This window comes from Cynocephalus volans, chromosome 6 (assembly GCF_027409185.1).
Source record: "Cynocephalus volans isolate mCynVol1 chromosome 6, mCynVol1.pri, whole genome shotgun sequence".
In the NCBI taxonomy this organism is placed as follows: Eukaryota; Metazoa; Chordata; class Mammalia; order Dermoptera; family Cynocephalidae; genus Cynocephalus; species Cynocephalus volans.
Genome location: NC_084465.1, coordinates 143,832,702 through 143,846,181, shown reverse-complemented (window position 1 = coordinate 143,846,181; position 13,480 = coordinate 143,832,702). Strand labels below are relative to the sequence as shown.

Below are 13,480 nucleotides of genomic sequence, written 5' to 3'. Positions count from 1 at the left end.
CTTTACATTAAATAACTATTTTGGACTGGTAATGAGAGAAAAAAATTTTTTTTGCTACAAATACAATGGTAATACAGTAATTTAAATATTTAGACAATTACCAGTAGTACTTCTTTCCATTTACTGGAAGAGTGTCACAGTTTCCATGGTGAAATAATGGCATTAAAAGTAGTTTGCAAAGTTCTCATTATTTATTTTCAATTGAGTTAATACAGTAGATTAATTTCAAGTTTGTCTTTAAATGTCCCTCGGTGAATTTAAAGACAATGTTACTGATTCAGCTCTACAAGGAAATTCAGGGATTTGAAAGCTTTCAAAAACCTGTGTGACTTAACTACATTATAAACTAGACCATATTCTAGAGCAGAGCCGTCCATTACACTTTCCAATATGGTAAGCTACTAGCTACATGTGCTATTAAACACTTGAAATCAGGTTAGTGAGACCAGGAACATGAATTCTTAATTTTAACTGATTTAAACTTCGGTAGCCACATGCGGCTAGTGGCCATTGTATTGGACAACACATTTCTAGAGATAGATGAACAATAATATTTGTAAAACAGAAATTTCTTAAGAAAAGAAGAGCAATAAATAGTAAGACAGCAGCCACAAAATGAGAACTGATATATAGCTGTTTCTATGTGACTTTTTTTTCTAAATCAGATTAAATTAAACGAAAGATCTCTAGAAAAGTACTCTAAACCCTGTAGTCAAATGAGTAAATTAAGTTCTGTTTTTAAGAGGGTTTTCAAAAAAGAAAGAACATCTCCTGCTTTCTTTGGATCTTTGCATTAAATTCCTCTTTTCATATAATAAATTATAATCTTTCTTACCTTTTTAACCTTTTTAAAAATATATCTTTAGAGATTCATTAACTTACATCTAATGGAGTAGTAAGGAGTTACAAATAGATTCTCACCCAAAACATTCCATAGAAAAGGAGAGATAGGAAGAAAAAATCTTACAGCAATATAAAACCACCGACTGAGTAGATGACACAACCATTCCAGTAATTCTGGATAGAACAGTGAATCTGATAACATCAAAAAGTGGCCTCCAAAGTAAAGACACATGAAATTAACTGACAAGCAAGAAGAAAATACCAGAATTACTATTTATGTGTAACTTTTCTATACAAAATAAGAAATGTTAAGTTTTGCTAATATTTAAGGCTTGGATAAACATTAAGGCCCCCCCTCAGTCCACGCTTCATATGACCACAAATCTGATAAGGCACTTGAGATATCCTGAAAGAAAATTGGTAGTTTCAAGACAGAAATATTAACAGCGATTATTTGGTTCCTTCATTTGCCTTCAAATTTCAGTTTATTATCATTTATATTTTGCCATTTAGATGGATTTACAGAGTATATAGCATAATATATAGTATATTATATCTTAAATTATATAATAGTTACTAATTTTTATATTGAGATGGCATGCAACCCAGAAAATCTTCCCACACAAAGATTTTCTAAAAAAAAAGATTATTTCAAATTGAAGTACTTATTTCTAAACTTAAAGACTGATTACGCATTGTTCTTCACAAAAAAGGCAAATATTCTAAATTTGCTGACCTATTCTGTGATGACAAGGGGTTGTCAATAGTGTCTGTGTAGCAGATATTTTCAAAACAATACATAAGCCATACCTTCAAAGTAAAAGTGACATTTTAATAATTCATGAGAAATTCTTTTGAAGTGAGCATTTTGAAAACGGATATTTGAAAATATTTTCAGTGTTATATGGGGTTTTGTTGCCAAAAACTATAAATATTCACATAGCCCTACAGTTTAAACTTGGAAATGAAATTTCCTAATCAGTTTTAAAATATTCCACATTGACATCAGGTAAAATGAAAAATTTTTGGCTGTATTTCTGCAAAATCTTTTGCAAAATTGGTAGATAAAACTCAAAAATGAACAACATAATTTAGAAACATAGCCAATAATTTATTTCTTCAGTTTGGATTGATATATCCTTGTGAGGTACCTTCTTCAACTGCAACAAATATTAAAACTAAGTATAAAACTAAACTGAACTTAGAGACCTCTGAATCACTGCATTACTAAGTATAAACTAAGATTTTCAAAAATCATGATATAATAGATCATAACATTCTTGCTAAAAATTTTGCAAAAATTATGAATCAGTTGATTACATTGCTGTCATTATACTATAAATACTTATTTTTACACAATAATGTAATTTACATTAAAATATTATTTCATCTTTATTTCAACCTTACTCTTTTTTGATTTATAATATACAGAATATGTAAGTATTACAAAAGGTACATATACTCTGTAAATTTAAAATATATATATACGATGGGTTGATGCTTAAAGCATTTTTACTAATGGAATAAAACCAAAAAGTTTCAAGGCACTAATATTTCCTACTTCAAATAACGATTTTAAAAAATTCTTATAGTAGAAAGAAAGCAAAATAAAACACTTAAAACGAAAATTAGCATCAATCTATTTTATGTTTTCAATAAACTATTCTGTAAGAGAAAATTTTGTATACTGAAAACAAACACTGATAGGAAAATAGGACAAGAATTATTTAAATGGATACTAAAACATGATCAAGTCCATTTTGCAGTGACCTGGATCAGTAATAAAAATAGCCAGAATAATCCTGCAATCCAGTTTAGGGTATTGATTCAGATCTTGTTTCACTATGTCCTTCAAAAAACACTTAGTGGCCTCCTAGAACTTGTGTCAACTGAAACTCATTAAGAAATTATTTTCTTCACAAACCATTTCATGCCTTTCTAAAATGCTCCTGAGGATTTTGTCATTGGTCTCATACCACTTATCTATTCCTAACATCAGACCTGCTAGTCTGGTTTAACATACACTAGAGGCTGGAAAGTCAACATGCACCAGAAAAATTTAAAAAGTGAAAAGTTTTCCTCACTTATACCTTTAAAATTTGTAACTTCCTCAATGATCTACAAGGGAAGAATGTTAAACATTGGCAAGATAAAATTCACTGTAAACCATGATGAGTATCTATATTTCTAACAATATGGATATTCATAGAGACAGAACCCTACATCCTACAAATGTGAATCATGTTAAGCATTTCCCAAAATAAGCCAGTTTACACAGGGATCCTTGAGGTCAGTAACAGAATTGTAACAAGGAAAAGGAGAACCAGAGTGGATAAAAAATGACCTGAGCAAGAAATTTTTCTTTCAGCTTTCCCAAGCAATAAAAACCTCAAGAGAAACCAGCTTCTAATATCCAATTCACTTCAGTATAGGGAAGAAATTGACAGACCACTCCTAGTAACTACATTGAGGATGTGGTCTAGAACTGTGGCAGATGTCTAGAGTGACCAGCACCATCCACAAGACTTTAGAGAAGCCCAACAGAAAAAAAAAAAAAAAACAAGTAAAGAGCTCTAAGACAGCCCTGTGTAAGGCACACTACCCCAACAAGGGCTTCATAGGCCCAGCCCAGGACACAAAATTCCCCTACTCCCAATTCCAGTACTTAGGCAAGGAAAGGGGATAGGAAGGCTCCAGATTCTTGCTCGAAATATGCATTCTGTAGATCTCATGTTTTTGATATTATTTTTTGATCACTGAACCTCTTTCTACATTTTCAAATAAAATTCGTTGAACTGTCAGTTGTCCTGTAGGTTATGTTTTTCCAACAGGAACTGAATAAATATAATGTCCCCATACATAATCCCAAAAGTTACACATTTCAACCTAATCACTGTTAATCAGAATAGAGGATAATATTCTATCTTAAAATAACTCAGTTTATTTGAAAGCTTTAAAATGACACAAAACAGGGGCTGGCTGGTTAGCTCAGTTGACTAGAGCATGGGCTGATAACACCAAGGTCTAGGGTTTAATCCCTGTACCAGTCAGCTGCCCGCCCCCAAAAAAATACATAAAATGACACAAAACCCGGAAAGCTAATAATCCTGATGCAATGAAAATAAATCAATCTTCCAAAAGGATAAATAAGTTCTCGCAACATGACCATCTAGCCAAATAAATAGATATGCTATAAGGACACAAAAATCACACTAAGATTATTGGAGGCAAGCAGCAACTGTAACAAACTGAAAAGTAAGTATCTCCTTGTTTCTGGAAAGACTGCTTATTGAACCACCCAGGAGCACCTCTGAAACAAGAAATGAAACAGAAATGAGCACACACACAGATCAATATCCACAATATGACACCCATGCAGAAAAAAGTACATTCTGGCTAAAAGACAATGCTAAGTGGCTACATGACATTAGAATGGAGATAATAATCAAGCCAAAGATATTCACCAAATCAGTGACTGAAATTCACATCCTTAGAAATGCCAGAGTCATCCAAAGGGAATTGGAGGCTCAGAAATGTTCAAAATCATAGGAACAAATAAGGAAAGGAGGCAAAAACAGGACCTTAACTTTTGTGAGTTAACAAGAAAGAAACACTCACACATATCTTTGGGTCCCGGTTGGGTGGGGTAGTGGGCAGTGAGATGCAGCTGTAGAGGGTTGGCTGTGTGGAGGTATATGGAGATGTGGGAGAGGGGGTGGTACTGAGGAAGTGGGGTTGATCATGGGGATTGGTGGAGAGGTGTGATAGATTTCGAGGGATGTGGGGAATTGCGGAGGTTTCTAAGGGATTAGGGGGCAGCAGGGTTGAGGGATATTGTGGTAGAGAGTGTGGGGGTGAGTGGTGGTGTGTGGAGTGTATAGGGGACATGAGGAAGAGTGGAAGGTTATTTGGGTGTGTGGTCAAGGGTATGTGTGTTAGGATGTACACATGGTAAACATTCAATGGGCATATAAACATGCATATACATGCATGTACACCTATGCATATCTCTGTGCACTTTTTTGTTTGTGTAACAGCAGAAATAAGTGCATACTGTTAAATTTCCTTCTGATTAAATACTCCTTATCTTAAACTATGTGTACTATGTAAAACTGCCTTTCATGAATGTCAAAAATTCAAATTAAAAATGTAGATTACAACATTTGTGAAAGTATCCCTTCTATCTTAAATAAATCCGGCTGACTTTCCTCACAAATTCATAGAATCAATATTAGGATAGCCCAAGTATGTAAGAACAGGAACTTCATTGCACATTTGTTTAATAGCATTTTGAGACCTCAGAGATAGATTACTGAAAACAAAATCACTAGTATTACATTTCTGCTCTGAAACTACCAAAGACGAATGACAGTCATATCCAGAAGCACTATCTCTACACCTATTCCTTATCAACCAGAGTCTCATCAAATCAAGCACAGATAGGACTGAAAATTGGACAAACACACACAAATATACACAATTCCTTTTCAGGTCCCTATATACAGTTTTCTCCTTGTTTTCAAAATTGCCTTGCCATACCTTCTGTATTGCTTTTCTAGCAGATGGCAGTATGTCTGAATGAATATCACCATTGTCTTAATAAGCATCATATTCCATAAAAATGTGCATAATCTTGTTGACCCCTCATGGGACTGGTTTCTCACTTCACAGTTATTTTAAATTTCCAGCCCATTTTGAAGAATAGGGCCACCCTTTGAATAAAGTCAAACTTCAGACATAATTTTAGTTTTGGGCTTCTCTTATCCCCCAAATGTACAGTTATTCAGCACAAATTTTATTTTCTCCTCCTCTTTCAGTTCATTTGGCAGCACTGAGACCTGCATAGAATTTTTTTCCCCAGTATGATGCCTCTTGTTCATTCATCCACACAAATACAGCATATTCAAAAGTAACACATTTCCAAGCTTCTGATTTCAGAGGGTTTTATTTTTGCGTTCTTACCTCTGAAATGTTAAGGTGGCATTTGTGAGTTCCTGAAAACCAGCCATCACTTGAACATTGGTCAATGTCCATTTTCTGAATATTTATGTCGACTTTCATGACACCCCTAAAAACAGAAAAAGATATTTAAAAAATTAATCTGAACCTTTACAGTTTCTAACTCTATTTCATTCTGAAAATCAGACAAATCAGCATGAAGAATACACTACAATTTTTCAAATTGTCCACTCATATTCAACTAAAGTGTACCAAATGAAGATACACAATAGAAAAAAATCATGAAGTATTACTTTTATCTTAAGTCCCAATGGAAAGGACTCTGCATTGTTTTCTGTCTTCAGCTCTTCATATAATGCCTGACATGTAATAGTTGCTCAATAAATATCTGTTGATTGCCAGAATTCCAGACAATATTGTTCTGGACACGCTAGAAAACTTGACTCAAATAATACCTGCTCCCACTACCCCTTCTATTAAAGTAAATCAAAATAAAGCCCTCATCTCATTTCTTTCTACTCCTATTTCCCATTGCAAGACTGGAGATGAGAAGGTTGGGAGGTCCAGACAGTATCTGAAAATAAGCATCTCTCTCCTCTGATCTTCTATCACAATAACTTTAAACAGTTCTTTAGATCTCCCATTGTTCCACACCAAGCATAGAGATTTGCATCACCTACAGAAATGCTGATTAACTTTTTTTAAAAAACTTCAAACGAAAAGACTGCATTTCACTTAGCCATTTGAAGAGTCACTAAGAAAGATAACTCACAAATTCAGAGCCAGCCAAAAGCTAAAAAAGTTCTAAATTTGTCTAAAATTCCCCCATTTCCTCGGTTTTCTCCAAACAATCTCTCTACATTTTTCTAAGATCCCTTCCTTTCATTTTTCGCCACCAACAGAACATTAGCAGCAGCTGCTGCAGAAATATCTATAATACACTGAACTGCCACAACTGGATTTTATTGAAATAAATATTCTGTGTTCTGGGCCCTGAAGCCTGAAGCATTATAAAACTACCACATTACAAAGTAGTTTTTCACAAACTTGAGTAAAACATCCCACTAAAACATCCCACAAAAAACTGCTAAAAGTAAAAACACATTTTCAAGGTTCCACTCCCCCAACTTAAACTAGTTTCATTATATTATCTGAAGATATAAAACATGAAAGTAGGCTCAAATTCCTTATTTTATACCTCTTGTAGCTATTTTTTAAAAAACACCCATAAAACTACAAAATAAATGCAAACAAAATTATAAAACCAACAAAATTAAATTTAAAATATTAAGAAAACCGACTATTATACTTTGCCAAAACTAAACCACCTCTCAAAACAGAAATATGCTACTGACTGCTAGTTCAGCAACCACATCTTATGACTCATTCTCTCATCTCTTTTCTCCTTTTAAACTACTGTGAAGTCTTCAAGACAGAATGGCTTAATGTCATTTGGGCTTCATTTGGGGTGAATACATCATTTACTTTCTTAGTCCACATCTGTTCTTTAACCTGCAACAAAGTACTACACTACCTAGTGCTAACATGCTCAAAAGAGACACAAACACAAACAAAACAGGGACACTGAAGCCTACTGCCAGTATTTGGTCATCCAGATAACCCAGAATATGTTTAAGTTAATTGTTCAGATGATTATAGAAATAAAAACCCAAAAGTTATCTTAGAAAATGTGCAAATCCTTTAGAATAATAGACCCCAGTTTGCAAAATACTAGTTGTGGGCCATACTGCCATAAAACAAATCCTTACGTGATAAATAACTAGGTTCTCAAGTAACTTAATACCTTGACCCAGTTCACCCCTTTGCTTTTTCAACAATTTTTTATTGTGTAGTAGGTGCACATCACTGTAAGATAAGCTGTGGAGGACACAAAGGCAAGCCACATACGCCTTGCCCCCAAAGAACACCAAAAGGTATAAGATGCTTTAATATGTATCAAAATGCTTAATGATGAATGGTTACTAAATTCTGAAGAATTTGGAAAACTATGTTTGGAGTGAAGCAAGAATTCAATAAACATTTGTTGACTTGTTGATCACTTTCACTGCTAGGACTGTGAATAGAATTATATTCCACATAGGCCATGCCAATATCTAATCTCACTTATGGTTCTACTTAAAGATCTTTAGAAAACAACATATTCATTCCTTCATTCATGAGCAAGAATTGTTCTTGGCCTTTTAAATGCATCAGTAAGCAGGAAAAAAAAAAAATCCTGTCTTCATGGAGCTTAATTTTAGTGTGGGACAGACAGATAATAAAGGATGGGTATAATAAATAAGTAAATTATACTATATGTTACAAAGAAAGAAGTGCTATGTGAAAAAAAGAAAAAACTTGAAGCAGGTAAGTGAGATGGGAGTAGAAAGACAGGTTAAAATGTTTTTTAACGGGTGGTCATAAGCCTGAGGTGAAATTTCTAACTCAGCTCACTGTTCAAGGTGTAATTACAGCAGTTCATACACTAAATCACCAGTGTCATCAAATTCCCCGCTGGACTACTGTAGTCGACTACATTTTTGTATATTCTCCCTCGAATATCTTATTTAGAAAGTATTTGTACACTAATGAGAATATGCACTTCTATTTGTTGCACAATTGTTAGTAATAATGAGTTCAAGTTTTCCTCAACTTATCCCACTACACTGCCAGAGCTTAGTCCTAAAATAGTGGAAATCTCGAAATCTTCCAGCTCGCTCAGGGACATCAGCTAACTTGGAATTCCAGGAGGCTGCAATTACTGTGGTTGGTCCCTTTCCTGGAGAACAGTGGCTTCAGGAAAAGGTATCTTAATCACTGAGAGCTTTCCGCCCTAATTCCAAGTTCATAAATGGGAACCAAAAAGTCGCCCTAGACCTTACAGGCAGCTCCTGAAACATTCCGAGCTTGTGCAAAACGATCAAAACTAATGAGCCACACGTTCCCCAGCTGGGAAATCAGCACTGACTCATCTTCATTAGCGCCTGGGCCTTGGCGCCCAGAGACCTACAAAGCCCTTGGGAAGGCGCTGCATCCTTCCTGTGGGGGAAGTGGAGGTTTGGGGGGTTGAGTGGGAAGAAAACCTCTGCTTGTGCGGAAGAGTAGCCGACGGAAAAGGAACTGAGAGATCCAAACACCTAATTGGCCTGATCCGCAGGAGCGTGCAAGGCAGGCGAAGGACCCCGCGGCTCGTGCACCCTGCGTCCCCTGAGTGGGCGCCTCTGGGGCGGAAATGCTGTTCCCACATCCGGTGAGCGGGGGCCTCTGGGATGCGTCTGGGGCTGGCGAGAGAGCGGCTGCTGTTTCGTGGCCTCAGGGCGGGAAAGCAAGGGCCAAAGAAAGCTTGGTAAGTGGCCTCCGGAGAATGGAAAATGTAGCAAATAGTATCCCCCAAACACCTGGGTGCTCACCTGCACTGCAGACCAGCATTTTCCTCTATTTGTCCATCAGACGCCTGAAACTAGATCCATCCTCTGCCCATCAAACTTTCACTTCCCTAATTGTCTTTCTCTGTGAATGGGCCTCCAAGTCAAAACAATTGCCAGGTGCCATAGTTTGGACTGTCTGCTGGCTTCTTGTATTTTTTTTTTTTTTTTTTTTTAGATATCAGAAATTTGTTTTATTAGTTTGTTCTAGTTTCAGGTTCATATACAAATTATTTAGGCTTTAATATCTATACACTTTTCTAAAAATTTTTATTTTATCGATATACATTGTGGCTGATTATTGCTCCCCATCACCAAAACCTCCCTCCCTCCTCCCTCCCCCCTCCCCCCCAATAATGTCCTTTCTGTTTGCTTGTCGTATCAACTTCAAGTAGTTGTGGTTGTTATATCTTCTTCCCCCCCCCCGCCGGTTTGTGTGTGTGTTTGTGTGTGTGTGTGTGTGTGTGTGTGTGTGTGAATTTATATATTAATTTTTAGCTCCCTCCAATAAGTGAGAACATGTGGTATTTCTCTTTCTGTGCCTGACTTGTTTCACTTAATATAATTCTCTCAAGGTCCATCCATGTTGTTGCAAATGGCAGTGTTTCGTTCGTTTTTATAGCTGAGTAGTATTCCATTGTGTAGATGTACCACATTTTCCGTATCCACTCATCTGATGATGGACATTTGGGCTGGTTCCAACTCTTGGCTATTGTAAAGAGTGCGGCAATGAACATTGGGGAAAAGGTATACCTTCGACTTAATGATTTCCATTCCTCTGGGTATATTCCCTACAGTGGGATAGCTGGGTCGTATGGTAGATCTATGTGCAATTGTTTAAGGAACCTCCATACCATTTTCCATAGAGGCTGCACCATTTTGCAGTCCCACCAACAATGTATGAGAGTTCCTTTTTCTCCGCAACCTCGCCAGCATTTATCGTTCAGAGTCTTTTGGATTTTAGCCATCCTAACTGGGGTTAAATGGTATCTCAGTGTGGTTTTGATTTGCATTTCCCGGATGCTGAGTGATGTTGAGCATTTTTTCATATGTCTGTTGGCCATTTGGATATCTTCCTTAGAGAAATGCCTACTTAGCTCTTTTGCCCATTTTTTAAATTGGTTGCTTGTTTTCTTCTTGTAAAGTTGTTTGAGTTCCTTATATATTCTGGATATTAATCCTTTGTCAGATATATATTTTGCAAATATTTTCTCCCACTCTGTTGGTTGTCTTTTAACTCTGTGAATTGTTTCTTTTGCTGTGCAGAAACTTTTTAGTTTGATATAATCCCATTTGTTTATTTTTCCTTTGGTTGCCCATGCTTTTGGGGTCGTATTCATGAAGTCTGTGCCCAGTCCTATTTCCTGAAGTGTTTCTCCTATGTTTTCTTTAAGAAGTTTTATTGTCTCAGGGTGTATATTTAAATCCTTAATCCATTTTGAGTTGATTTTAGTATACGGTGAGAGGTATGGATCTAGTTTCATTCTCCTGCATATCGATATCCAGTTATCCCAGCACCACTTGCTGAAGAGGCAGTCCCTTCCCCAGTGAATAGACTTGGTGCCTTTGTCAAAGATCAGATGGCAGTAAGTGTGTGGGTTGATTTCTGGATTCTCTATTCTATTCCATTGGTCAGTGTGTCTGTTTTTATGCCAGTACCATACTGTTTTGGTTATTATAGCTTTGTAGTATAGCTTAAAGTCAGGTAGTGTTATGCCTCCAGCTTTTTTTTTTTTGCTCAGCATTGCTTTGGCTAGGCGTGGTCTTTTATTGTTCCATATAAATGACTGGATAGTTTTTTCCATTTCTGAGAAAAATGTCTTTGGAATTTTGATGGGGATTGCATTGAATTTGTATATCACTTTGGGTAGTATGGACATTTTCACTATGTTGATTCTTCCAATCCAAGAGCATGGGATAGCTTTCCATCTTCTTGTATCCTCTCTAATTTCTCTCAGCAGTGGTTTGTAGTTCTCATTATAGAGATTTTTCACCTCCTTGGTTAACTCAATTCCTAAGTATTTTCTTTTTTCGGTGGCTATTGTAAATGGGCAGGCTTTCTTGATTTCTCCTTCTGCATGTTCACTATTGGAGAAAAGAAATGCTACTGATTTTTGTGTGTTGATTTTGTATCCTGCTACTGTGCTGAAATCATTTATCAATTCCAACAGTTTTTTTTGAAGAGGTTTTAGGCTGTTGGATATATAGGATCATGTCATCTGCAAACAGGGACAGTTTGACTTCATCTTTTCCAATCTGGATGCCCTTTATTTCCTTCTCTTCTCTGATTGCTCTGGCTAGTACTTCCAACACTATGTTGAATAGGAGTAGTGAGAATGGGCATCCTTGTCTAGTTCCTGTTCTTAAAGGAAAAGCTTTCAGCTTTTCCCCATTCAAGATGATATTGGCAGTGGGTTTGGCATATATGGCTTTAATTATGTTGAGATACTTTCCCTCTATACCTAACTTATAGAGGGTCTTTGTCATGAATGAGTGCTGAACTTTATCAAATGCTTTTTCAGCATCTATAGAGATGATCATATGGTCCTTGTGTTTGAGTTTATTAATATGGTGTATGACATTTATTGATTTGCGTATGTTGAACCAACCTTGAATCCCTGGGATGAATCCCACTTGATCATGATGAATAATTTTTCGTATGTGTTGCTGTATTCTGTTTGCTAGTATTTTAGTGAGGATTTTTGCATCTATATTCATCAAGGATATCGGCCTGTAGTTTTCTTTTTTGGTTATATCTTTACCTGGTTTTGGTATCAGGATGATGTTTGCTTCACAGAATGAGTTTGGGAGATTTGCGTCCGTTTCAATCTTTTGGAATAGTTTGTAAAGAATCGGTGTCAATTCCTCTTTGAATGTTTGGTAAAATTCTGCTGTGGATCCATCTGGTCCTGGGCTTTTCTTTGTTGGGAGCCTTCTGATAACAGCTTCAATCTCCTTTATTGTTATTGGTCTGTTCAAATTTTCTACATCTTCACGGTTCAGTTTTGGGAGCTTGTGTGTGTCCAGAAATTTATCCATTTCCTCCAGATTTTCAAATTTGTTGGCATATAGTTGTTCATAGTAGTCTCGAATGATTCCTTGTATTTCAGATGAATCAGTTGTAATATCGCCTTTTTCATTTTGTTATTTGAGTCTTCTCTCTTCTTTTTTTGTTAGCCATGCTAATGGTTTGTCAATTTTATTTATCTTTTCAAAAAACCAACTTTTTGATTCGTTGATCTTTTGAATTGTTTTTTGGTTTTCAATTTCATTCAGTTCTGCTCTGATCTTAATGATTTCTTTCTGTCTGCTAACTTTAGGTTTGGATTGTTCTTGTTTTTCTAGTTCTTTAAGGTGAAGTGTTAGGTTGTTCACTTGCCATCTTTCCATTCTTCTGAAGTGAGCATTTAATGCAATAAATTTTCCCCTCAATACTGCTTTTGCAGTATCCCACAGGTTTTGGTATGATGTACCATTGTTTTCATTAGTTTCAATAAATTTTTTGATTTCCTGCTTCATTTCTTCTTGGACCCATATGTCATTAAGTAGAATGCTGTTTAATTTCCATGTGTTTGTATATTTTCCAGAGTTTCGTTTGTTATTAATTTCTAGTTTTAATCCATTGTGGTCTGAGAAGATACATGGGATAATTCCAATTTTTTTGAATTTATTGAGACTTGATTTGTGACCTAATATGTGATCTATCCTGGAGAATGATCCATGTGCTGATGAGAAGAATGAATATTCTGAGGTTGTTGGGTGGAATGTTCTGTAGATATCTGCCAATTCCAATTGGTCTAGAGTCTTGTTTAGATCTTGTGTTTCTCTACTGATTCTTTGCCTAGATGATCTGTCTAATATTGACAGTGGGGTGTTCAGGTCCCCTGCTATTATGGTATTAGTGCCTATTTCCTTCTTTAGGTCTAATAGAGTTTGTTTTATAAATCTGGCTGCTCCAACATTGGGTGCATACATATATATGATTGTTATGTCTTCTTGATGGATCAGTCCTTTTATCATTAAGTAGTGTCCCTCATTGTCTCTTTTTATGGTTTTTAGTTTAAAGTCTATTTTGTCAGATATAAGAATAGCTACTCCAGCTCGTTTTTCTTTTCTGTTTGCATGGTAAATCTTTTTCCATCCTTTCACTCTTAGTCTGTGTGAATCTTTATGGGTGAGGTGGGTCTCTTGTAGGCAGCATATAGTTGGGTCCTCCTTTTTGATCCAGTCAGCCAGTCTGTGTCTTTTGATTG

General features: G+C 36.0%; 1 protein-coding gene across 1 annotated transcript in view; it reads right to left on the bottom strand.

Moving 5' to 3' along the window:
* The window catches only part of GPR158 (G protein-coupled receptor 158), a 408,270-nt gene that overhangs the window by 349,653 nt on the left and 45,137 nt on the right, over window positions 1–13,480 (bottom strand). Inside the window, exon 2 of the mRNA XM_063101441.1 lies at window positions 5,806–5,911. Within this exon, the coding sequence (XP_062957511.1) occupies window positions 5,806–5,911 (106 nt within the window). The remainder of the gene's footprint in view (window positions 1–5,805; window positions 5,912–13,480) is intronic.